Consider the following 27,572-nt stretch of genomic DNA (forward strand, 5'->3'; position numbering starts at 1 on the left):
AGTTAAAAGGCAGGAGCCAGACACCAGGGACTCATGCCTGTAATCCTAGCTACTCAAGAAACTAAGATCTGAGCATCATAGTTAGAACCTGACCCTGCCAGGAAAGTCCATTTGTCTCTTATCTCCAATTAATCACCAAAAAGTAGAAAGTAGAGCCATGACTATAGTGGTGGTAGACTACTTGTCTTGAAACAAAAACTCAAAGACAGGACCCAGGCCCTGAGTTCAAGCCCTAGAACCAGCATCAAAAAAAGAAAGAAAGACAGAGATTGTCAGATCAGGTATATATTGCCAGAAAAGGTATATATTACAAAACAATATATTATAGTGATAGCAACTAAACAGAAGTTGCAATAATTAGATTAATATAAGGCAAAAAAACACTTTAGAATAAATATTATGAAGGATAATAGAAAAACATTTTCAATGACCGAGGGGTTAATTCCTCAAGAAAAAATGTCCATACCATGGCTTTGGGCTTCCTGCCAACATTGTAAGAAAATGAATTTCTGTTAAGTCACCTTGCCTCTGGCATTTTATTATAGCAGCCTGAAAACCTAAAGCACCCCTCCCTAAGAACCTGGTCAGAAAATAGAGATATAAATGATTTAAACAACATTGTGAAACACATTAACTTAATAAACATTTCTAGAACACTTGACTCAATAGCAACAGAGTACGAATTCTTTTCAAGTACAGAGTGTTTACCAATGTAAACCACACTGAGAACATTATTAGTCAAAATAAACCCCCAAGGAATTCAAATCCTACTAAAAATACATTCCCTGGCCAAGATCAGATTAAATTAGGAAACAGAGAAATATCTAGGCTATTATTACTTGCAAACTAAATAACACATTTCTATATAACCCGTGACTTATCCTATATAACTCATGGTGTAATATATCATGAGAAACTGGATTTATCCCAGGAATGCAAGGTTGGTTTGACATCAAAAAGACGTGAAAAAGCTGGGCACTGGTGGCTCACACCTGTAATCCTAACTACTCAGGAGGCTGAGACCTGAGGATCTCAGTTCAAAGCCAACCTAGGAAGAAAAATCTCTGAGATTCTGATCTCCAATTAAGTACAAAACAGCTGGATGTGGAGCTATGTCTCCACTGGCAGTGCACTAGCCTTGAGGAAAAAAAAAACAAAAAACAAAAAACTTAGGGACAGTGCCTGGGTACTCAGTTCAAGCCCTAGGATTATTATCAAAAACAAAAAAGAAATTCATACTCCAGTTCATGCTCCTAAAGCAATACAGAACAACTACTAACAAAATCCATGTCTAATAAGAACTTAAGAGTCAAGCAAGAATATAAAGGCCTCCCTGCTATGGAGAGAATACATCTCTGTGAACCCCACAGCCAATACCCTTAATGATGAATGCATAAATACTTTCCCTTTAACAGCTGGAACAAGGCAGAGATATCTGCAATTAACATTGCTATTCAACATTGTTGCTGAAATCCTGAACAGGACAATGAGGCATGAAAAAGCAATAAGAACCATTACAACAAGTACTATGGCTATCTTGTTACTGACAGCATGATTGTCTAGGTAGTAAAATCTGATAATCTGATTAAATCTACAAAAGGCTTCTTGCATCAACAACTGAGAATAATAGCAAAGGACTCAAGATGGACTTCCGAAAATGAATTTCAAAAAAAATTACCAATATCAATACTATGAAAATAATGGACTTAAAAATAAATCTCTGAAGCAGGCATGGTGGCTCACACCTGTACTCCTAGCTAATCAGGAAGCTGAGATCTGAGGATCAAGGTTCAAAGCCAGCCAGGGCACTAAAGAACCTAAGACTTTTAGCTCTAATTAATCACTAGGAAAAGGGAAGTGGTGTTGTGGCTCAAGAGTAAGGCAGTAGCCTTGAGCTGAAGAGCTCAGGGACAGCGCCCAGGCCCAGAGTTCCAGCCCCATGACCCACAAAAATCAATCAATCAATCTCTGAGCTAGATGCCAGTGGCTCATGCCTGGAATCCTAATTACTTAGAAGGCTGAGATATAAAGATCACAGTTTGAAGCCAGCTCAGGAAGGAAAATATGTGAGATTCTTATCTCCAATAAAGGACAGAGAGAGAGAGAGAGAGAGAGAGAGAGAGAGAGAGAGAGAGAGAGAGAGAGAGAGAGAGAGAGGGAGGGAGGGAGGGAGGGAGGGAGGGAGGGAGGGAGGGAGGGAGGGAGGGAGGGAGGGAGGGAGGGAGGGGGAGGGAGGGAGAGAGGGAGGGAGGGAGGGAGGGAGAGAGAGAGATGGAGAGAGAGAGAGAGAGAGAGAGAGAGGAAAGAAAGAAAGGGAAAATAAATGGAAGTGGAACTATGGCTCTTGTGGTAAAACACTAGACTTGAGTGAAAAGCTCAGGGACAGCACACAGCCCACAGACCAGCAAGGAGGAGGAGGAAAAGGAGGAAGAAGAGGAAGAAGAAGGAAGAGGAGGAGGAGGAAGAGGAGGAGGAGAAGAACGAGAAGGAGGAGGAGAAGAAGGAGAAAGAGGAGGAGGAGGAGGTATGAATCTCTGACAAAGGGTATGAGAAGCTTACAAACTAAAAAGCATAAAACATTCCTGAAAAAGAGAAAACGTGAATACCTGCAGGGGTCTAACATGTTCACAGGCTGGAAGATTCAATATAAAGCGCAATTCTTCCCCAATAGTTTATCCATCTCACTCAAAATCCCAGCATTTCTATAGAAAGTGGGAGAATGAAATGTATGTATCAAGACAAAGCACTTAGAATTGCCAAAACACATAGCATTGCCAAAGCAATGGCAAAGATCTCACACAATTAAGCTTACAATTCAATATTTTATCTACTGTACATTGTACACAGATGTTCTCTAAAAATACTCAACCAAGGCAGATGCTAGTGGCTGCTATCTATTCAGGAAGCTAAGATCTGAGGATCAATATTCAAACACTGCCAAGACTATTACTACCATTAAGTGGTAGAGCCTCAGCTTTGAACAAAAAGGCTAAGCAAAGAATGGGAGGCCCTGAGTTCAAGGCCCGGTACCAACACACACACACACACACACACACACACACACACACACACACACACACACACACAAATAAATAAACTGAAAGCAAAGTATGGTTGTGTGTGCCTGTAATCCTAGCACTTGAGGCAACAGAATCCCCAGTAAGGAGCCCACCCTGGGCTACATAGTAAGAACCTATCTCAAATAACCTAACTTGAATTAAATGATTGTATTTCAATTCACATATATTCTTTGGGGTTCTACAAAAAGAACAAATACAAGATCCTGACCAAATGCCATGAATTCTGATTTTGCTTGTAGTTGTAGCATATTTAGCCCTTAAATTCTCATTTTCAACAGAACCAATCATCTCCTGAGATGTGTCTCTGTCTAAAGGAACATAGGTACTTAATACAGATATTACTCCTTCACCCTTGGCAGACAAAATCAATCAATCACAATCATAGTTCCCCGCTGTCCTTGGGACTCCAGGAAAACTACTAAAAGATAGGATATGCAGAGGGGACAAATTCCAAGGTGCCGTTCTACTCCTAAAGCATGCTTCAGGATCATCTCTGTCTTTCCCTGCTACTCTAGCTGTCTAATAACTTGTTTATTAATTTTTGCCAGTCCAGGGGCTTAACTCACAGCCTGAGCACCATTCTTGGGGCTTTCTCAAGGCCAGAGCTCTGCCACTTGAGCCACAGCACCAATAATGACTCTAACCCAGGTCTTTGTGTGTGCTAGCCAGCAGTAGGCCAAACTCTTGGCGATAACATGTTTTTCTCCTTGCTCTTTTCTTTTTTATTTTCTTTTGTGTGTCCCACTACTAGGGCTTAAATTGAAGACTTGAGCACTTTCCCTTAGCTTTTTCCCTCAAGGTTGGTGCTGTACCACTTGGGCAATACCTCTATTTCTAGCTTTTCGGTGGATAACTGAAGATAAGTGTCTTACAAACCTTCCTGCCCAGGCTGGCTTCGACCCAGCTCCTTAGATCTTAAACTCCTGAGTAGCTAGGATTACAGGTGTGAGTCACTGGTGCCTGATTACTTGTAGTTTTCTACTGTGACCATTTCTCTTCCTAGCCTCCCCCCAGGTACTTCTCAGCCACACAAGATCCCCAGCAATCTTGATACTTAGTCACATTATCTACTTGTGTGTGTGATGGTGCAATCAAACTGATGTTTTAAAAGGGGGAAAGTGTCTTACAAGCAGTACACCTGAATGGCAAGCCACATCCACTCAGAAATGGAAAGGATACTCTCCTCTCCCCATACCAATCACAACATAGTATCAGCACTGAGGAATACCTAGAGCAGGGTTTTAGAGAGAGGTTGGCTCACCAGTGGGTTCTAGCAGCTGAGAAACCCCAGTGTGTATGGCTGTGGGATGTACTGCTAGGGTCTACAGTTGTATATCATACTGCATTACAGACTCATTCCTCTGCTGGTCTTGATTGTTGAAAAGAGAATGCCTTACTGCTTTCAGTATGGGTCCAACATCCTTCAAAAGGGCCACCATACCATACCATATTGCTACTAAAAAGAAACTGGGAAAAGGAAAGGGATGGATAGGGTAGGGAGAGATGAGGAAGAATGATGAAAAAGGTGACATTAAGATGTACTGTACTCATCACCTGACATGTTGATCTGAAACCTTTTCATGCAACTACTTGAAGATAATAAACAATAAACAAAATAATTTTAAAAATTCCTATTTACCTCAAAATGAATTCACCACCAGGCATAATACACCCCTGTGTTATTACATACACCCCTGTGTTATTACCGTGGTCAACAACAGCAGCTAGGATGGTAGCTCAGAATATCTAAACAATCAGTGACTGAAGGGCAAGGTACCTGACTAGTGGCAGGCTCAGAGAGGGGCACGATGGCACCAGTGGCAAACGCCTAGTAAGTGTAGCTACTCTGGAAGCCGAGATTTGAGGACTGGGCATGTTTCGAAGCCAACCTATTTAGGAAAGTCCATGAGATTCTTTTCTCTAATTAAGCAGAAAAAAAAAAAAAAAGACGTAAGTGAAACTACAGCCCAACCTTGAGCAAAAAAACACTGCCACACAAAAGCAGGAGATCCTGAGTTAAAACCCCAGTATCCCAGTGCTGGTACCAAAAAGGAAAAAGTCTGACAAATATTCTAGCAATGCCCTAGGCTGGGACACTTGTGGCTGAGAGTCAGAGCCATGCCCCATATTTGTTTACTTGCCTTCTCTCCTGTGCTAGATGGCCATTTCCTAGATGCAGGACAGCCTTTCTTCCCCCTCTCTCCCCTGTGGCCCTGCCCAGCTGGCAGACAGTGGGCCATGGATTCCGCAGTTCATGTTTGTGCACCAAATGAATTGACCATAGTCTGCTAGCCAAGGAGGGATACTGTGACCTTTCATTCCTTACAAACACCTTTATTCCAAGCAAGGAGAAAGAAGCAGTATTTCGCTGCAGCTTTCTTACCCTTAGGTCTACTGCAAGAGCCACAGAGATGGAAACTAAGGTGCAACCTCCTCCTCTTCCTTCCATTGCTGCCCCCCCCACCCCCGCTGAGTCTGCTTGAGTCTGTTTAAAGATAATGTAATAACACAAACTCCCAGACACAATACTTAACATCTCTTGTGAAAGGAGACCAGACAGAATTAAAACTGCCCTGGTCTTCACCTGATACAGTGTTTTCATTTCTCCCACCAGTGTGGGGGGAGCCGGGGTCCGTGGGGGAGGGGGAAAGGACACATCCATGTGAAGGCACTTAGCAAGCTCATACTGAAGAATGTAAATTGCATTTAATAGTTAAAGAGTCCAACTCTGGAAGTGTAGCAAGCCAGGCGGCTGGTTCCACAAGGATTCCCTGAGGGCAACTCAGGTAATTAGTTTTGATTATGAGTTCTTTTTTGAAGGGGGGAAATCTCCAAAATTAGACAAGGAGGTGGCGCTTAAACACGCATGCTCCATTCTGTCCAAAATCCAAACCCTCCCAGGCAGGGGCCGCCCGGCGAAGGGCTCCCCCACTAAAGGTCGACAGTGGCAAAATAGTTACAAACCCAACAACACAACGGGGTTCCAGCTGCACAGACCCAGCTACGTTTTCCTTTCAGGAAATATTCACCCACCACAGGAAGAGGACTTAGGGGCACTGGGGTAGCTGAGGCCCCTGCCTAGAATTCTGGGAGGCAGACCCTGATCAAAAACACATTTTTCAGCTCAACTTGACTCTGAAATTAAACAGACACGAACACTTCCCACATCCTTGAGTTGATCCCACATCTCAGAGAAGTTTCCCACTCCACAGGAGCCCCCATCCCCACCCCAGTACCTGGGGCAAAAGGAGGGCGGGGAGGGGGGGGGCTCTGCATTTATTTGTTCCCTACACATTTCAGTGCAAGGGTTTGGCTGCTGCCCTGAAAATCTAAATGCAGCTGCAGTTCAGATCAAGAAAACTAGCTGGCATGTTGACAACCTTTCCCTCTCCGGAATTTTACGAAAGTTTCCAGGAACACAAATGCAATTATGCAGAGATCCTTGGACTCTGAGAACATCCCCCTTCGTCCCCTCCCCGGGAGCAGTCAAGGCACTACGGTTTAATGCCAACTGCAGGGCGGATCTGTGCGGCATGGGGTGCCTGGGGTCCCCCAGGCCGACCCGGCGACTCACTCTCGGCCTGTGTTAGCACAGCCCCAGGGCTAAGGCGCCCTTTGCTTTTGCAAAAACTAGATAAGCAATAAACAAACGCACCGAGCATCCCTAGCGCCCATGGCTGGCCGTGTTCCACTTGCACTCCGGAGGCGGGAAGGCTTGTCAGCGAACCCGCGCCGCCTCCCATCTTGACGGGGGCTCACCACGGGCTCCCCCCATCCCAACTCGGCAAAGCCCGGCGAGCTGCTCCAGAGAAGGGAGCAGAGCAGGCTGGGGCGCACGGACCTGGAGACGCGCACGCTGCCCCGGACGCGCACCCACCCACGCGCGAACATTCCCCATGGCCCACGTGGGTGCCGCTCGAAGGAATCCCGGGCCCCACGCCGCCCTCGCCCCCACCCCCGCCGACTCCGCAGCCCTGGTGACCCCTCTCCCCGCCCAGCGCGCACTCACCTGGCGCCGGCGCCCACGCGCCCCGCTGTCGCGCGCGAACCTGGCCGTTGGCCCCGGGGTCAGAGCGCGCAACCGCATGGTTGTCCCTGCGGTCTGGGGGGGGGGCGGGGTAAGGACCTGCTCCCCACCCGAGAGTGGCACCGGGACGTCTCCTGGGCCTCCTCCCTCTGCAAGTCCCAGGAAATGGGCGACGCGGAAAGGTTCCAGAAGACTCCCGGGGGCTCAGCCGGTCCGAGCCGCGCCGCCTCCACGGCCACTCCTGCCCGTCACAAGTCCGACTCCGGGAACAAAAGCCAGGCGCGAGCGCCCGGCCCCGCGCGTACCGGCATCTGACACGAATTAGCCCTCCCTCCCTCCCTCCCTCCCTCCCTCCCTCCCCCCTTCCCTCCCCCGCCCAGACCGCAGCGCGGAGGCCCGCGCAGGCTGCTGCCAGACATGGGGGGGGGGGGAGTGGGCGAAGAAACTCCTTCCAGGCAGGGGGGCCGCGCCTTCCCGCCGCCATCTGACTGGAGTTACATGGCTGGGGTTCTCCTTTACTAAGATTTCAAACTTAGTGCGCTGACCAAGAGGCGGCAAAGAACCCAAACCCGGATCCTGGTCTCAGCCCTGAGCTGTGACAGGCAGGGTCTCCCCAGATCCGAAGCCCTGCATTTGGAATAGAAGGAAGGAAAATGCTCAGGCAGGCAGGGGTGGTGGTTGACGGTTTTCCAGTGTTCCTCTTCAACGATATAAAACCAAACAGAGTGACCTTGCCGGAGAAGACCTATGGGCATCTCGTGCAAAGCCCCAAGCAAATGTCTGTCCTGACACACCCCAGAGGGTTCCCCTCTCCATCCGCACCCCAGAACCAAGACAATCCAGTTCCATCCTGGCTTTCATTGCACACCTGAAATTTTAGAAGGAAATTAGAAACCAGAATGAGGGAGGCTAAAGTTACAAAAGTGGAGGAAAAGCAAATTGGGAAACAAGTGTGAAAGTCGAAAAAGCCAGGAGAGGTGGCAGGCGCTGGTGGCACACACCTATAATCCTAGCTACTCAGAACTGAAACCAGCCCCAAAGTCCAAGAGACTCTTACATCCAGCTAATCACCAAAAGCTAGCAGTGAAGCTATGGCTCAAGTGGGAGAGATCTAGCCTTGAGCAAAAAAAAAAAAAAAGCTCAGAGACAGTGCCCACCCAGGCCCTAAATTCAAGCATAGCAAAAAGAAAACAAAAGAAAAGTCAGGAGGGGAGTGTGGGCAGGATAGGAAGATTGCACAGCCACTCTCAGACGCCAGTGTGATTTCTACAGAATTGTGTTCTCAGGGGCCTTTGTGGCAAACAGCAGACAGAGAGTGAGTCCCTGCAAGAAGCAGCTCAATGACAAGTCTAATTTCTGAGACAACTTGAAAGGCCACTTTGAAGATAGACGGTTTCAAGCCAAAGCCACTGTCTTGCATCTATGAGGAGCAGTAAAGACCTCTGCACAGGAGCCTGAGGCTGGCTTTGGCACACAGCTCTAGCAGTTGGGGGCCTGCGAGCCTTGGCTCCAGCCCCAACCCCCATGTACAGTCCTACTGACCTGAGCTGTCCCAGAGCTCAGTCTCTGAGGGTCTAACACTAACTTCAGGTCTGCAAGCCCAGATGCCTTCAAAAGTAGAACAGTCTGGGTGGGCTTGCAGAGCCTTTATGGCTACCACATGTGTAAATTCCAGTCATCAATTCAATCTCTCAGGTTCTGGCACTAAATATCCATCTTTCCATGTCTACAGTGGAGTGGCAAAGGCTGCTCTTCAACTTTCAACCAGAAAGGGTTGGGAGGGGGAGGCAAAGCAAAGCATATTTCCTTGGCTAGAATGGGCCAGCCAATACCTCACTCGGTGATCACGTGTTTTTCCCCATCAATCAAGTGAGGCCATTATTCATGCTAGTCTACATCCAGCCTTCATTCACTTTTCCAAATTCCTCAACTTTTTAACAGAAGTCTCTTGGTTGTATTCCTACATACACATTTTTGTCCTCCAGATTTCTGACAGACCCCTGAGAACGCATCTGGGTTGGTCATTCTGTATTCCTCACTTCTAACCCTAGAAGCGCACGGCACTGTCTACAAGCTATGCTACTGTCTTGTCTATCAGGAGAAAACACAGAACAAGGCCTAGCTAGGAGCTACTGCATGGCTGTTTAATTCAAACAGCCGTGGAGCATGGTCCTGTGACCCACAAGGCAGCAGGTGTATACATGCTGACAGAGATGCTTGTATTCCTGCATCTCAGCACATCCCAGACATTAGCACGGAGCTAAGAAGTCCTTAGCTCTGCAGAGAAGTCTGTGAAATGGCCAGCATTTCACTTCATTCCAGAGGACGGAAGAGAAGACCTGCAGGACTCCACAGGCTTTGCCATTCCCACTGCCACAGGGTACATGGGAACCAGCCAAAGGAAATCTGGGTTTAAGTAGACAGTCCTCAAACATGATGATGAGAATGTACCATGAATGACAGCCCAAGGTCCACTACAACCACACTTGAGCCGAGCACAGTGGCTTCCCTCTGTGTCCCAGCCTTCCCTCCAGGACCCTAGGTTTCTGGCCCTTCTCCTTGTTGGCTAAAAACCCAAATCCTGAAGATCCCATCCGACAAGCTCCTCACTTCTACTCGAGCTTTTTAATCACCACTCGTCCCAGAGTTAAATATGGCTGCAACCATAGTCACAACCCCTTCATGTGGTCATCTATCTCACACCTCCCATCTGCAAGATTGAACCTTCCTCTGGGATTTTCCACACACACCATATGCAGCTCTGCTGGCAGCCCCTTTTCCTTCTTTCTTTTCCTTTCTTTTTTTTTTCCTTTTCTTTTCTTTTTTTTTGTACCAGTATTAGAGGAGCTTTAACTAGAACCTGAGTGCTATACCTGAGCTCTTTTTTTCTTTTTCACTCAAGATTAGCACTCTATCATCACTTGATTCATGTCCCTCCTTACAACTTTTGGGGGGTTGTTGAACTGGAGATTAGAGTCTCAGGGACTTTCCTACCCTGATAGCTCCAAACTGTGACCCTCAGATCTTGAGTTCTATCCAATAACCAATTTGTCTTGATTGTGTCTCTGATGACAGCATCTATCCAGTTCCCACCCAGCTTTGCCATAGCAAAGCTCTAAGCTGCCATAATGGCTTCTCCCTGGCTTTTGACACCTGGGATCCCCCAATGACGGGGCACAAATAGTAAGGTGCATATCAGCAAAGCAAGCATGAGGATGGGAAGCTGAACAATCCAGGGGTAAGCCACTCTTGAATAACAAATCCTCAAATCTGTCACCAGAAACTAGGACACATCCATTCTGCCACAGGCTCTCTCATTTATCTGCAAAATGAGCAATCAGTTGAGTCCTTAGAGAAGAAGGAGCAAGGACTGGCTTACCCCACAGAGATCGAAGGTCACTGAGAAGAACTTGACTTCGATGGTGCCTAGAAGGGAGGGCAGAGGTTTCCCAGGCAAGAAGAGGAAACAAGACACCTGAGACCAGGTGAGTCACTGCGTGGTGTTTTGAGATTAGCCAAACAAGACTGGCTAACTAACATACAAGGTGTATTAGAATACAGAAAAGCAGAAAGAGCTCAAGAACAGGGCTCAAGGCCAAGTGTCTCGTGGCTGCAATTGCAGCTACTCAGAAGGCTGAGATACAAGGATGGTATTAGCCTGAGTAGGAATGTCCATGAGATTCTTACCTGCAGTTAACCTCCAAAAATCCAGAAGTGGAGCTGTGGCTCATGTGATAGAGCACCAGCCTTGATAGAAAGAGCTTATGGACAGCACTCAAGCCCTAAATTCAAGCCCCAATACCAGCGCACATGCGCGCGCATGCGCGTGCGGGTACGCGCGCGCGCACACACACACACACACACACACACACACAGTAACAACAGACATAAATGTGTGTGTATATACTTATTGCACAGACATTCCCAGCTAGCAAGGACCACTTTTCCTTCCTCTTGCTTTTGCCTCAATTGTAAAGGAACAGGAACACTCAATGATACAAGGATCCAGGGCTGAGGAGAGCCTACTACAGACAGCTTTAACATAAAAGAAATAGTGAAAGGTTGGGAGTTTGGTCTAATGGTAGAGTGCTTGTGTAGCATGCACAAAGATGTGGGTTCGATTCCTCACTACTACATACATAGATAAAGCCAGAAATGGTGCTGTGGCTCAAGTAGTGGAGCTCTAGCATTGGGAAAGCCCAAGGACTGTGCTCAGAAGCCAGGAGTAGAGGAGAGAAAAGAAATAGTGATCAGATCAACCAGAGTCAGAATGCAAGAATCCTTGAGTCTGTTGCTAGAAACATGCAAATGAACACAGTGAAAGTCTACATGTTGTCATGGTCCTCACTGCCTGAGATGACAGAGATGAGGAAGCAGCAGATGCCCCAAAGAGAGTGTGTGTCAGGAGGGCAATGTAGGGCTCAGAAGGCAGAGTAAAGGGGTGACAGACAGAGAAAGGCAGACTGTGACTTCTCTCTATGTAGAAAATGCCCCATTACCTTCCATCATTCATTAGAAAAGGGAAAAGAAAGAGGGCACTGGTTGCTCACACCTGTAATCCTAGCTACTTAGGAGCCTGAGATCGCTATTCAATACCAGCCCAGGCCTGAAGAAAGAAAAGCCCCAAGAAAGTTCATGAGACTATTATCTTCAGTCATGCAGCAAGGGCCAGAAATGGAGCTGTGGATTCAGTAATAGTCACTGAGTGAAAAAGCTAAGGGACAGTGTCCTTGTGATGAGTTCAAGCCCCAGGACACACACACACACACACACACACACACAGAGTCTCTACTGACTTGGAAGTTCAGGCAAACAATCACGTCTTGGGGCTTTTCTTCATCCATGTTTTTTTTTCTTTGTCCGTTATGGGGCTTGAACTCAAGGCCTGGGGCCCTATCCCTGAGCTGTTTTTACTAAAGGCTAGTACTCTACCACTTTGAATACCACTTCTTGTTTTCTGGTGGTTAACTAGAGATAAGAATCTCACAACACCTTCTTACTCAGGCTGGTTTCGAACCCTGATCCTCAGATCTCAGCCTCCTGAGTAACTAGGATTACAAGTGGAACACCAGTGCCCAGCTATCTTGGGGCTTCTCTGAAGGAACAGATGGCGTTGTTTGTCCCCTTAGTAGGGTGCAAGAGCCTGAGGGCCTGAGGAAGTACATTTGCTTTCATTCCCCTCTTCTGGCCCTCTGTGTATTTCCTTCCCCCTTGTCCTCAGAAATAAAGATAAACTGCTTAAGCCTACAAATTTGCTTCCTCTACCTGCTTCTTCCCCTCTCTATTCACAACAGCCATTCTCCACCACAGATGAGCAAATGAAACCGAATAAAGAATGAGTCAGGCATCTCTGACTCTTAAACTGAAGGCCTTGAATCTGGAAGAAGAGGAGATAGAAGGGTACTGGATATGTCACCTTCTCCTGGGTTGGGGGTAACAGGATGGGACAGGCCAGTGAGGTAAACCAGGGAGGCAGGGTCTTTTTAGGGTCTCCTTCAATCCAGGGTCTTGGGGTTCTTCTCCACTAGGCTTTTCAAACTGGTCTGGATTGCTAGGCATTGGTAGCTCACATCTGTCATCCTAGCTACTCAGAAGGCTAAGATCTGAGGATCACAGTTTAATGCCAGTTCAATCAGGAAAATCCATGGAATTCTTATCTCCAACACCAAACACCTAGAAACAGAATTGTGGCTCAAGGAGTAGAGTGCTAGCCTTCAGCAAAAAAGCTAAAAGATAGCACATAGGCTCTGCAAGACACCCCCCCCACACACACACACATACACATACACAAACACACACACCCATACACATACACAAACACACACCCCCATATACATACACAAACACACATACACATACACATACACATACACATACACATACACATACACATACACATACCTAGCCTGGACTACATGGAAGCTACCCTGTCTAAGCCCCATCCCCCTCCCAATCAAAGCTCAACCTGAAAAAGAACACAAACCCTCTTACTGCCTCTTACAATCATCTTAAGTGCAGAGCACAGCCTTGTTCAAGTAAAACAGCCCCACTGGAATGATCCAAGTCTCTGTGTGCCTCCCCCCAAAAAGAATTCCTGGACTAAATGCTTCTTCCCACCCCACTTGTGATAGTAGGAGGTGGTGCCTGGGTAGGTAAGCAGGTCATGGAACCTTCTTGAAAGAATCAGTCTCTACTCCCCAAAGACCAAGGAGCCTTCCAAAGTAAGAACACAGCACAGGACACAGACTCGCCACACATCAAATCTGTCAAACTCTGACTCCCCAGATGCCTCTGTGTGTGTGTGTGTGTGTGTGGTTCCACAAGCCACCTTGGAGACCTGACCACACCTAAGAACTCAGGTAGGGGGGCTGGTTAGGAACATTGCACCCTGGGGGTTTATTGCCCCCCCTGTATTCACAACAGCAGCCAACATTTATGTCAGGTCTCCCAGTGCGGTTCTCATTTGCAGCTGGGTTGGTTATAAGACAAGGGGTGAGGGACTGGGAGGCAGAGCAAGGGAAGGGGCTGAGAGGACAATGTGGGGACAGACTCCCAAGATACTCCAACCCACCAGTCTGTCCACAGGTTTCTGATTTGTTTCTCTGAGCTATGGTTTCTTCCTCTTTTCGTGGGGAAGGTCAAATCCCAACCAAACTCCAGGACTTCGTGGGGGGCAGGAGGGCTCTGCTGTGTGGTTCTGTCCCCTAGAAGAGCTGGGAGCAGGGGGCTTCAAGAGCAAGAAGATAAACGGAATCTGCTCTCTGTTTTCATATATAGTAACAAGTTTTAGCTAATCAATCTCCAAGTTCATTTGGTTTTGTTCTTTTTTTGGTTGTTCTTTTAAGCCCACTGTGAATCAGCATTTGTTGTCTCAGGACAGAGGTGACATTGGCACTCTCATGAAGAAGCTGACACTCCTACTCTGGTCACCTTCCCACATAGGTTCAAGCTGTAAAACGGTTTAGGACACACTCTGTGCTGGCTCTGGTCCCCTACATGAGGCCTCAAGGCACTAAGGACTTGAAGTTCACTGGAAGTCTTGCCCTGGGGACTTTGAATCTCCCGGCAAACACCACACTCTGGCCTTGAACCCACCCCTACTTTACAGAAAAAAAAAAAAAAAAAGCCAGTGATCCACTGATGCTGAGCTTCCCTTAGTCCCAACAAAATTAGGACCTCTGAGCCAGGTACCATGGCTCATGCCTATAATCCTAGTTGCTCGGGAGGCTGAGACCTGAGGATCAAGATTCAAAGCCAGTCCAGGCACTAAAGAATGTGAGACTCTTATCTCCAATTAATCATTAGAAAACGGGAAGTGGGGCTATAGCTCAAGGGGTAGGGTGGTAGCGTTGAGCTGAAGAACTTAGGAACAGTGCCCAGGCCCAGAATTCAACCCCTACGACTCACCAAAAAGAACAAATATGACCTTTGTTCTATGGAGAGAATCTTAAATCTTTGCAAATGTGTTCATTTTGTGCCTTAAGACCATGAAGTAACGCTTCTGATCTAAAAAAACAAAAACAAAAACAAAAAACAAAAAAACATGCCCCTTGCTGGCCTCTGGTGGCTCAGGAAACTGAAGTCAGCCCAGAAAGGAAAGTTCAGGAAGTTCTTATTTCCAATTAACTACAAAAAGTGGGGAGTGCAGAGGTAGCTCAAGGTAGCTCAAGAGGTAGAGCACCAGTCTTAAACAAAAAAAAAACTTAAGTCGGGCTGGGAGTTTGGCCTAGTGGTTAAAGTGCTTGCCTAGCATGCATGAAGACCCAGGTTCGATTCCTCGGTACCACATATAGAAAAAAGCCGGAAGTGGTGCTGAGGCTCAAGTGGTAGAGCTCTAGCCTTGAGAAAGTCCAAGGACAGTGCTCAGGCCCTGAGCTCAAACCCAGGACTGGCAAAGAAAAAAAAAAAAAAAACTTAAGTGGACGGAGGGAGGGAGGGAGGGAAGCAAGGGAGGGAGGGAAGCATCAAGGGAGAGGAAGGAAGGAAGGAAGGAAGGAAGGAAGGAAGGAAGGAAGGAAGGAAGGAAGGAAGGAAGGAAGGAAACACTGAAACAGGTATTAGAAATCAGAGCCACTGTCACTTCGCAGTGGAGTCACTGTCACTTTGCACACTCATCGGCATGTACCCCCAACCTATCACATTCTCCTGAGACATCTAGTTTTTCTTCAGTTTTTTCTTCAATTTTTTCCCCTGAAGCTATTTTGGCTGCAAAATAGACTCTTAGTAAAATAACAAGGACTTGACAAATAAAAGGAATGCTTAAGGATGCCTTCAGAGTAATCTTGCCAAGCCAGGAAGCTGTCTAGATTTCAGTGCCTCAGTCACATAAGAAACAATTTGCCTGGAGAACAAAAGAGAAACAATAATAACAAAAGCCACTGTCTATCTCCTTTTAAGAAAGCAAGACACATACACACATGCACACTGTATGCATTCTTGTGTGTGTCTGTAGGTACATTGATGTGCATGCACACACATAAATGCATGCATGCATTGCACTGCATGCTCCCATATGCACACATACACATTCATACAACCAACCATGGCCAGGTGAAGGCTATGTGTAGATTGTATGTTATACTATCCTTAAATCCTTGGGTGATATTTTTCTTTTTTGGGGGGGGGAGGGTGGCCAGTCCTGAGGCTTTAATTCAGGACCTGGGCACTGTCCCTGAGCTGCTTTTGCTCATGTATAGGGCTCTACCACTTGAGCCCAAGCACTACTCCCACCTTTTTCTATTTATGTGGTACTGTGGAATCGAACCCAGAGCTCCATGTATGGTAGGCAAGCACTGTACCACTAAGCTACATTCCCAGTCCAAGACAGTTTTTTAAGAGACAATTTTCTTTTGCTTTTTTTTTTTATGCCAGGGGGCTGTGATCTGAAGGTCGTGGTTTGTCTCCAGCCCAGACAAATCTGAGAGACTGTTAGTTCCAACTAACCAGCAAAAGGCCAGAAATCCACTGGCTCAAATTGTAGAGTACCATCCTTGAATGGGAAAAATCTAAGGGAGAGCTCTCAGGCCCTGAGTTCAAGCCATAGGGCTGGCACACATACAAACGAAAACTGTGTGGGTGGGAGTTTGGCCTAGTGGTAGAGTGCTTGCCTAGCATCAGCAAAAGCCCAGATTCGATTCTTTGGTACTACATGTATGGAAAAAGCTTGAAGTGGTGGTGTGACTCCAGTGGTAAAGCACTAGTCTTGAGAAAGCCCAAGGACAGTGATCAGGCCCTGAGTTCAAGCACCAGGACAAGGAAGGACGGAAGGAAGGAAGGAAGGAAGGAAGGAAGGAAGGAAGGAAGGAAGGAAGGAAGGAAGGAAGGAAGGAAGGGAAAGAAAGAAAGGAAGAAAGAAAGAAAGAAAGAAAGAAAGAAAGAAAGAAAGAAAGAAAGAAAGGAGAAAGGAAGAAAAGAAAACTGTGTCATGGAATCCCCCAGAGGACCGGAAGGACGCTGTATTTAGGGCAGGGCTGGTGTCGCAGGTAGGTAGGTAGGTAGGAAGCCGACATCCCCATTTACCCACCCAGCCCTCTGTCCACCTGTCCATCCATCACCCCTCAGGATCCTCTGGCTCACCTCCCACCGAGGCCCACCCTCAGCCCCACCCCTTGGCGGGCGTGTGGGCGTGGCTGCCGGGGAGCGGGGCGGGGCTCCCGGCCCAGGAGGCGGGAGCTCCGCCCCGTGTGGGCTCCCCACATAAAAGGAAACGCAGCCTGTGCGGTCCCAATAGGAGGAGCAAGCTTTGGCAAGCCAGGTGCCCCGCAGGATCAAAGCGGCGGGGCCACCTCCCAGGGAATCCCCGCCAGCCAGGAATGCGTGCCCCTCGGCACTGTCTTTTCTTTTCTGACCCACAGGCTACAGGTACAGTTCCCAGCCTGGCAGAAGGTCCCACGCCCTCCGCCTGGCAGACATCACACTGCCTACCCCACACTGTCCATCAATGGCCTTCAAAGGAGCCGCCTCACCCGCTGCCCGCCCCGCAGCGCCCGCGGCGGGGACCGGCACAGGACACCAGCTCTCCACTGGGCTGGGGACAGACGCCCACCGCTGTCTACACCGACCAACTCCAGCAGGCTCTTGTTTCCTTGTGGAAGAAACTGAAAAGACGAGGTGAGCCAGGTACCTAGGACTCACCCTGTAATCCTAGCTACTCAGGAGGCTGAGATCTAACGAGTGTGGCTGGAAGCCAGCCCAGTGTGTGAGATTCTTATCTCCGATCAACCAGCAAAACACAGGGGAGTGGAGACACAGTTCACCTGTTGGGGCACTAGCCTCATGTGGGGAAAAAAACAAGAGCTCAAGGCCCTAAATTAAAGACCCAACACCACCACCACCCCCAAAAAAAGAGGGGGCAGGAAGTGAAGCAAGAGAATGTGGTAGAGGGGGTGAATTTGATTAGGTTCTATTATATTCATATATGGAAACGTCAGAATGAAACCCTCCTTGTACAATTAAAGTATGCTATTAAATTAAGTATTAAAATGGGGCTGGGAATGTGGCTTAGTGATAGAGTGCTTGCCTACCATGCATGAAGCCCCTGGGTTCCATTCCTCAGTACCACATAGACACAGAAAAGCAGGAACTGGTGCCATGGCTCAAGTGGTAGAGTGCTAGTCTTGAGAAAGTTCAAGTCCCAGGACTGGCAAAAAAAAAACAAGAATTAAGGAGAGCCAGTGTGGCCCACACCTATAATCCTAGCTACTCAGAAGAAAGAGATGTGGAAGATCATAGTTCAAGGCCATTTGGGGAAGAAAAGTCTGAGAGACTCCATCTCCAAAATAATCAGCAATAAAGCAGGCTGTAGGTATGACTCAAGTGGTAGAACACCAGTCTGGTATTCTGCCACAAGGACCTGAGCTGGAACCCCAACACAGAAGAGGGGGAAGTCACCAGAAAAAAAAAGATAAGCAAGTAGGCGGGGCTGAGATCTGAAGATCAGGATTCTAAGACACTCTTATCTCCAATTAACCACCAAAAAGCTGGAAGTGGAGCAGTGGCTTAAGTGGTAGTAGAGTGCTAACCTTGAGCACAAAAGCTCAGGGACAGTGTCTAAGACCTGGGTTCAAGCCCTAGGAACCAGCACATATACAAAAAAAGACAAGCCAGTTACAGGGAAACCTAAGACTTGGGATGCAGAGAGCCCAGAGTGACCTGAATGTCAGGAAAGGGAAGGCAGAGTAATCAGCCAGCCGTGGGCTACAGCCTGGGGACAACTGCAGTCACCTGGCCCAGTTAGACAGGAAATGCAGGAACTAAGTTTCTGGAGGTCATGGGTGGAGGAAGGAAGGCCCTGGAAGGCTCAACACTGAGGGTGTGTGCAGCTAGACAAACCAGAGCCTCGGGGTCCCCAGTGAGTGTTTGAAACTCAGTGTGTACTGTATAAAGCTGTCTGGAGGAACGAGAGATGGAGTGAATGGACAGAGGACCAGATGAAGCACCTCACTCTGGGTGTCACACAGTCAATAATTCATGCTACCAGGGCCCTGCCCATACCTCCACCCTGGGGTGGGTCCTTTCCATTCTGGAGACCAGCCTGAGGTTTATTAACCCCTGCTTTTCCTAGCATTATCTCACACAAATGGTGACAGAATAGTGCTAGGTGCAAATCCAGACAGAGCAGATGTGGGTACTGCACCCACATGCCACCGGCTCTGGGTTTCACAAAGGGCCAAGGCCAAGCACCAGCTGTTGGATACAATGGCCCTGAAGCCAGCTGCTGCCTCAAGAGAAAAGACAGTGCCCCAGCTGATATGGGGTCACAAACACCAGACCCAGCATCTCCCACCCAGGCCAGCTACTCACCCACATGCTTCCACACACACGGTGATATTTAATACACACATCCAAACATCTCTCCTAGAGCTGTGCATTCTGTCCCCAAATTATAGAATCCTCAACCCACAACCCAGAATCCTCATGAGATCAAGAACAAGTAAGATCACATTTGAGGGGCCTTCAGAGGTTCTAACAGGTACTTAACTCTCAGTAAGATGCAAACTGGGAACATGGCTACTTTCAAAGAAAACAAAACTAGTCACCAAGCAAAGTAGCTCATGCCTGTAATTCTGACCATCCCACACAAACAGTTCGTAAGAGATCATGTCTACCAATAAAAAGCTAGGTATGGCAATTCATGTCTGTCATTGAAGGGATGGAGGTAGGGAATATAAATAGAATTGTGGCCAAGACCAGCTTGGGCATAAATGCAAGACCCTATCTCAAAAGCAACCAGAAGCCAGGCACCAATGGCTCATATCTGTAATCCTAGCTACTCAGGAGGCTGAGATCTGAGGACTGTTATAGAAACCCAGCCTAGGCTGGAAATTCCATAAGTGAGATACTTATCTTCCATAAACTACCAAAAGGCTGAAAGTGGAGCTGTGGCTCACATAGTAGAGTTAGCCTTGAGCATAAAAGCTCAGAGGCAAGTACTTAGGACACAAGGGGGGGGAAAAGTATCTCAGGAAACAGTAGCAAAAGCACATGCAAGCAGATCTCTTTCAAAGTAAGAAGATAAACTAGGAAGTTCCCAGTGGGGTGCAGAAGCTAGGGCTGAGACTAGAGGCTAGAGATACCCAGGGGTGGAAACAAGGAGTAAGGCATGCCTGGTCCAAGGACACAATGCTATCTGCCAGAAACTTCCAAAACTCTTATCAGGCTGACACAAAAGTATTCGCAGCCTTGTCCTTGTCCTTGTAAGTTCAGATCACTAGATACAAAAGAACATGACACAATCACTACAAATTGTGTCAGGGGGAGGAAGGACCCCCACTAACAGTGTAGAGGTGATGCCAGCGCCCCCTCAAACCACTGGAAGGGCAGGAGTGCAGGCATGGGTCCACTGAGGTTTGTGACTTAAGGCTTCTTTGGGGTTCAATGTCCTGAATAAATGTGTGGGAAACAAAAGCAGCTGGGCACTGCTGTCTCACACCTGTAATCTTGGCTACTTACAAGACTGACATCTGAGGATCTCGGTTCAAAGTCAGGCTGGGCAGGAAAGTCTGTGAGACTCTTCAATGAATGACCAAAAAGCCAGAAGGGAAAATGTGGATCAAATGACAGAGCACTAGCCTTGAGAACAAAAGCTTAGGGACAGTATTGTCCAGGTCCTGAGTTCAAGCCCCCCCCCCACAAAATCTGGTACTATAGGAGACAAAATGCTGATGTCCCCACAACACACAGATGTGAGGACAGAGTCAGCACATGGGTGGAAATAACCCATGTATAAATAAAAAGACAAGCGGTAATTCCAGGGGTCAAGGGGATGCAGGACAATGAAGATCACGGTCAAAGTCTTTGTCAGCTCCTAGCATCTGCTCAGCCCATGTTGGCACTGGAAACTGAAGCCTGGATCTAAGTGGAGCTTAGCTGGGTTGGTACAGGTTAGAAAGCTGAATTCAGCACTGAGAACCCAGCTGGACAACCACCAAGAGCCCTGGCCACAATCACAGAGCCATGGCCATCACTAATAGCTTGGTCAGCAAGCAGCTGGCCACAGATGGCAGAGCACACTGTACATGGTGTCCCAGGAGCCACAGTAGTCAAAAAGGACACACCCATCTGAGGCCATCTGTGAGAAGAAGACAACGCTCCTGGACACTACTGACCACCAGCCCATAAGGGCCATCCATTGCTTGGGGTGGGGCTTATAGCTATGCGCAAAATCAAACAGGAAGACTAGGTGGCATGGGAGTTTTCTAAAAGACAAACTAGCCACTGACAAACTAGCTTTTTAGCTAAGGGATCATTCATGCAGTTATAGCCAGTGCCCTAGGTTTTCTCGGAAGTCACTCCAGAGGAGACAGGAGAGGTCAGCAAGTGCTCAGGGTGGGGTATGGGTTTGTGGTAATGACACATTATGCTTCTAAAATGAAACACTTGCAAACATCTAAACAGACTAGAAATGCAAATAATCCCGTAATTTGGTACAGTGTGAGCAGAGCACTTTTTCCCCCCAGTATTGAGATTTCAGCTCAAGATCTCACTTGTTTTCTTTTCCACTCACAGCTCAGACTCTACTATTTGAGCAAACACCTCCATTTCTGGCTTGGTAGTAGTTAAGTGAAGAGTTCCAGGGACCTTCCTGCCTAGGCTGGCTTCAAACAGCAATCCTCACATCTCAGCCTTCTGAACAGCTAGGATTACATATGTGAACCATTGGTACCTAGCACCAGAGCACCTTGTAAAAAGCATGTGATCAATAGTACTTATCTTGAGCTGCTTAAAAGAAGCTCAGGGACAGTGACCAGATCCTGAGTTCAAGCTCCAGAACCAGCAGGGGGGGAAAAAAAGACATGATAAAAGCATATGATTATCATTCCAGTTTGTTTGTTTTGTCCATGGTAGGACTTGAATTCTAGGCCTGGGTGTTGTCCCTGAGCTCTTCAACTCAAGCCTAGCATTCTACCACTTGCTCTACCACTTGAGCCGTGGCACTACTTCTGCCTTTCTGATGGTTAATTGGAGATAAGGGTCTCATGGACTTTCCTGTCATGGCTGGATTTGAATTTTGATCCTCAGATCTCAGCCTCCTGAGTAGATAGGATCATAGGCAGGTGTGAGCCACAAGTAGTTTTGTTTTTTTCCTAATCATAAACAAAAGGTCTGAAAAGCACAGTATGCGCTTACCTGACCTGTAGCTTGAATGATCACTAAGTAAGTGCAGGGAGAAACTGGCGTTAAAGAGCAAGGTAAATCAATCTGTGTAGTCAGTGATATGTCTCATAAGTTTTCTGACAGCATCATCTGGCTAAAATCAAGCTCATCAGAGGGAAAGGAGAAAGGTCTTCCAGGGACAGACAAGAGTCCATGCTGTCCTAAAGTGGGCTACTGTGTTTTCTTTGGGCATGATTTGAGTGATTTGCTAACAATACAGCAAAACCTTCACATGCAGTGTTGAGAGCCAGTGGGATCCTCTAGAAGGTAGACCTAGTGGAAGGTGATTAGGTTATTGGGCTGTGATCAAGAGCCCAACCCCTGAATTGCAACTTGACTTCCTGTTTCAAGACAGGCCCCACCCTGTCCTCACCAAAGGCTAAACCAATGGTGTCTCCTTTTTCCCATTTCAGCCTCCATGAGGGCACTAAACATTTTTTTTTCTTTATACCTCCCACCTACCTGTCCTTCCTAAGGAAAAGGAATCAGAACCTCAAGCTCTAGAGCTCACCCTGCCTGCAGACCTATGTCTGTAGTGTGTACTCACAGAAATTTGGATCTCCTCTGAGGACCCTTCCCAGCCTCAGAGCCAACAGTCCTCTAGATCAGTGGGCACTGTGCAGATCCACAACCACACCACTGTAAGTCCATGGGATACTGTCCCAGACTCAACCTATATCTCTGGGTTAAGGAGTAGGCTGTCCACTGTGTCTTCTGCAAATCCCCTTTGCTAGCCCAGGTATGTCCGCAGTGGCTACTCCCTTTGGGCATTCTCTGCACCCAGCTGGTCCTCTCCAGAGGTACCCCCATTCCTCCTTCACCCTAATATCCTCTTTAAAAAGAAGCCCCCAGTCAAGAGCTGATGGCTCATGCCTGCAATCCTAGCTGCTCAGGAGGGTGTGATCTGAGGATTACAGTTCAAAGCCAGCCCAAGCTGGAAAGTCCCTGAGATTCTTATCTCCAGTTAACCACGGACAAACCGGAAGTGGTAGAGTGCTAGCCTTGAGCAGAAAAGTTCAGGGACAGCACCCAGGCCCTGAGTTAAAGCTCCATGACAGACCCAAAAAGAAGAAAGAGGAGGAGGAGGAAGAAGAGGAGGAAGAGGAGAAAAGGAAGGAAGGAAGGAAGGAAGGAAGGAAGGAAGGAAGGAAGGAAGGAAGGAAGGAAGGAAGGAAGGAAGGAGAAGCAACCCCTGTTAAACACCGCCACCCATGCTGCAGCTGTCTCCCTTCCAGGGCCCACAGGTCTGCCTGGCCCTGGTGCCTGGAAGACTCTCAGTGAATGGACACCTAATTCAACTCCTCATCCTTCCTCCAAAGTTGGCCAATTCTATAAATGACTTTGAGTAATTTCGGTCCAATATGTCCCGAGGAGTGTGTTGACATTCCTGACTAGGGTTTGTGAATGCATTCTTGGAGGGTAAAAATTAACCAGCGTCAGCCATGGTGACTGGTCCCCACTAGCTCCTGGTCCCAATCAAAAAGGCTGCTCAACTCTTCCAGTGCTCAGCTCCCCAGAGTCACACCCAAGAGCCAAGGCCAGGTCCCATGCTGTTCCTTCCAAAAAAGCAGCCAAGGAAACCCTGTGTAATTGCTCTCATTGATCATTCCCTCTGGCATGTGGTTCCCAGACTGAACCATTTATCCAAATTAAAACCATTCTCTAGAAACATCAGACCCCTTTAATTGAAAATAAAACCAAGCAGCCCCGAAGGCTTTTTTTTCCCTCTTATTTTTATTTTTTTTAATGAAAGACATTCTTCCTGATATCTCATTCTATTAATCACTGAGTTTACACAATCTGTCAAAATGGCTTGATAAGAAAGCTCCCTCCTCTCCTTTTCCGGGGGTCTGATTCGCGCTCTGTGGAGGACAGTGTGAGGATCTGGTGAACACACCAGATTCTAGCTACAACTAACCATGACAAGGAACCCCAAAAAGTGGTGGCTAACCCAGAAGGCCTGAAAGTGGAGACCTGCATACATATATTTAATACTATTATTTTTCATCACCATAAGGCTGATACAGCCCAAGGGTCCATCAACTAGTGAATGTACCAGTGTAATGTGGCATGTTGACACATGCCACATATGACTCAGCCTTAAAAAAAAAAAACCTGATACATGCAAGAACAAACCGCCAAACGCCAGGCACCAGGGGCCCACAGCTTCAATTCAAGCTGGTTCAGTAGTAGGCCAGTCAGGAAAGTCTAGGAGACTCTTATCTCCACCTGGCCATCAACGTGGTAGAGCGCAAAAGCTAGGGGACCGAACCCTGAGTTCAATTCTAGTACTGGCACGACAGATAGATAGATAGATAGATAGATAGATAGATAGATAGATAGATAGATAGATAGGCACATGAACAAACCTTGAAGAAATTATGCTAAGAAAACTAAGCCAGTCACAAAGAACAAATTCTATGTGGCTCCACCTCCTTGAAGCCCATAGAAGGTAGGCTCACAGTCCAGGTGCAGCAGCTTATACCTATGATCCTAGCAACTTGACTTTCAACTGACATTGGTTTGAGGCCAACTCAGGACAGAAAGTTCTGGGTATCCTTTCTTAACCAATAGTTGGAACATGCTGGCCTGCACTTGTAATATGAGCTGTTCAAGAGGCTGATATCAGGAGGATCATGATTTGAGACCAGCCCAAAAGCCCTAAGGATTCCATCTCAATTGAAAAAGTTGGGTGTGATGGTATGCACACCAGTTATGGTGGTAGTGTGAACACACTTGGAATAATAGTTGTCAGAGAGTGATCATTTTTAACAGGTAGAGCTCCAGTTTCACAAGATGAAAGAATTCTAGACAGATGGCTATAGAGCATGGTTATGTATCTAAGCACTAGTAATGGCTAAAATGTTAAACCTCATGCCATGTGTATTTTACCACAATATTGTTTTAAGTTTGTGTCATTTGACCTCCAATCACTAGCAATCTTTCCAAGAACATAACTAGCTCAGATCTTCTCAAGGATCTATGTACAAAGATACACACAGGCATATATGGGCTAGGAATCTGGCTTAGTGGTAGAGTGCTTGCCTAGCATACATGAAGTCCTGGGTTCCATTCCTCAGTACCACATACACAGAAAAGCCAGAAGTGGCACCATTGCTCAAGTGGAAGAAAAAGAAGCTCAGGGACAGTACCTAGGACCTGGGTTCAAACCCCAGGACTGGCCAAAGCAAAGGTGGGGTAGGAACGCACAACTGAGCAAGGCTAACATAATAACATAATAGCATCTGGGATGTTCCAATTTAGATCATAAATGTGGCCCTGGTTGGTCACAACCTGTGACACTATTGGGAGGTGTGGACCCTTGGGGGTGGGGCTTAGTGAGAGGAAGTTAGCTCATAAGGGGTATTAGGGCCTGACCCCACCCCCCCACCCTCTCTCTCTCTCTCTCTCTCTCTCTCTCTCTCTCTCTCTCTCTCTCTCTCTCTCTCTCTCTCTCTCTCTCTCTCTCTCTCTCTCTCTCTCTCTCTCCTCTCTCTCTCTGTGTGCTTTCTTCTTTCAGCTTCTCTGACATCTGATCTCCAGAATGAGTCTTAAACACACACTTTAAAAAAAACCATGTAAGCAAGCAATTGGTCAAGGACCAAAATCTCTGATACCACACATCAAAATAATTCCTCCTCCTCCTCCTCCTCCTCCTCCTCCTCCTCCTCCTCCTCCTCTTCTGTCTTTACCAGTCCTGGTGTTTTAACTCACTGCCTGGGCACTGTCCCTGAGCTTCTTTTCTTTTACTCAAGGCTAGCACTTGAGCCACAATGCCACTACAGCCCTTTTCAGTGTATGTGGTACTGAGGAATTGAACCCAGGTCTTCATGCATGCTAGGCAAGCACTCTACCACTAAGCCACATTATCAGCTCCTCTTCTTTTTTCTTTTTTTCCTCTCTTCTTTTTTCTTAATTCTTTATTTTTTTTCTTTTTGCTAGTCATGGTCTAAAGCACTGTCCTTGGGCTTTCTCAAGGCTAGCATTCTACCACTTGAGCCACCATAGCACGTCTGGGTTTTTCTATGTATGTGGTACTGAAGAACAAACCCGAGTCTTCGTGCAAGCACACTACCACTAGGCCAAACTCCCCCCACCCCACTCTTCTTTTTTAAACTTGATTTTTTTCATGCATTTTGTTACATGCTGGAAAGCTGACAAGCACAGAGTACAGTAATATTTAAAAGGCAATGTGCCTGCTTCCTTGTGTTTCCTAGCTGTAGCAAAGTCTATAATGAGCACTTATTCTGTAAAACTTAGTTGAAAACCCCCTAATTTGAAACCAAGGACAGCCAGGCACCAGTGGCTCATCCCCATAATCCTAGCTACTCCAGAGGCTGAGGGCTGAGGGTCATAGTTCAAAGCCAGCCGGGGCAAGAAAGTCTGAGACTCTTATCTCCAATTAAACACCGAAAATGCCAGAAGTGGAACTGTGGCCCAAGTGGTAGAGTGCTAATGGTAGTCCTGAGGAAAAAAAGCTCAAGTATAGCACCCAAGGCCCTGAGTTCAAGTCCCAAGATTAGCACCAAAAGTAAAGTGAATGAATGACTAAAAGCAAAGGCACACAGTCTACCTAGATGGGTCCTGATACTTACTGAACAAATGCTGCACACATCCCTAACCAGCTTATCACAGACACACACACACACACACACACACACACACACACACGCGGGATTCCCTTTCCTTCACCCCTGGACATTGCACCCTACAGTCCATTCCTGATGAGCTGAACTGGAAGCACCTGTCCTCACTAGACTGACAAATGCTTTTGTCACTCAGGCCTCTGCTGTGTCACCAGTCCCAGCTAGTACTCCTACCTCCCAAGAACAGGAAAGTCAGCCCTGGCGGCAGCAGGAAGGATGTTTTCCCGACCCTGGGGCAAGGAGATTTTTAGCAAGATGAAGGTAGAGGTGGGTCTGCAGTCAGTCAGTGCTGACAGGAGCATAGATACACCAAGCGGCTCCCCACCCTGCTCCAGCCCAAGCTCAGGGTTCCCTGCAGGTGTGCCCCAGACTGCAGGTAAGGGATGACCAGGGCAGCCAGGACAAAGAGTGATTTTGCTCTAGGTTGATGAGATGCCAGAGCTTGGACTCTTTCCCTGTCTCTCAATCTGAACACACCTTTGATCTACCTCCAAAATGGCTAGTGAGGAGAGGGATGGAAGCCCAGGGAATCTCTAGGAAAGGTGATGGATTACAAAGTGTAGAGGAACACCAGGCCCAGGCCCAGGGAGGCCTTTGTTCTGGAAGGAATGTGCACAGGCGCCCTGGCTAATGGCCCAGCCTGGCCCCAGGGCTGCCAGTAGGCCCAGCCAGATGTGGCCTTACACAGTTTATTGGAGTTGTGCGCCAAGGTAATGGGGAGAGCTCAGATTCCTGAACCCTCTGGTGGGAAATAACCAGCGCCCGCATGCCTGGAGTGGGCGGGCCTTGCCCATTTAAAAAGAAAAAAAAAAACAAGTGAGGGTAGGCAGCCCGATGAGCCCTGCCCACCAATTAAGGAGCAATTTATTTCTTTTATTCCTACAGTGACTGCTTCTGCATTCCCGTGCAGTCAACAGAACAAGCATTGGCTCCCCATTCCCAAAGCAGTTCCACAAAACCTACACACAAGTGGCGCCGCCCTGCACAGTCTGCACAGCCGCACTGCACACAGCCGCTGCGATAAGGAAAGGTGAATGCCTTTGGTCCACTTGGAAGTGTCTCTGGATACCAGGGGTGTGGCCTGGTAGTGCAGGGTGTGGGCGACCATGAGCAGGCACCCAACTTCCTGGATTTAACGGTAATGTGGAAAAGGAAGGGAAGGAA

General features: G+C 47.4%; 1 protein-coding gene across 4 annotated transcripts in view; it reads right to left on the reverse strand.

Annotated features, from left to right (window-relative positions):
* Tns3 (tensin 3) overlaps window positions 1-27,572 on the reverse strand; it is a 208,695-nt gene that overhangs the window by 176,590 nt on the left and 4,533 nt on the right. Inside the window, exon 1 of one of the 4 annotated variants that reach the window (XM_090332530.1) lies at window positions 7,090-7,191. The exons of the other annotated variants lie outside the window; for them this stretch is intronic. Coding sequence (XP_090188656.1) covers window positions 7,090-7,167 — 78 coding nt within the window. The 5' untranslated portion in view covers window positions 7,168-7,191. Of the gene's footprint in view, window positions 1-7,089; window positions 7,192-27,572 lie in introns of those variants that run through there. 4 annotated transcript variants of the gene reach the window in all.

This window comes from Megascapheus bottae, chromosome 5 (assembly GCF_031878675.1).
Source record: "Megascapheus bottae isolate mThoBot1 chromosome 5, mThoBot2.hap1, whole genome shotgun sequence".
NCBI classification, from domain to species: domain Eukaryota; kingdom Metazoa; phylum Chordata; class Mammalia; order Rodentia; family Geomyidae; genus Megascapheus; species Megascapheus bottae.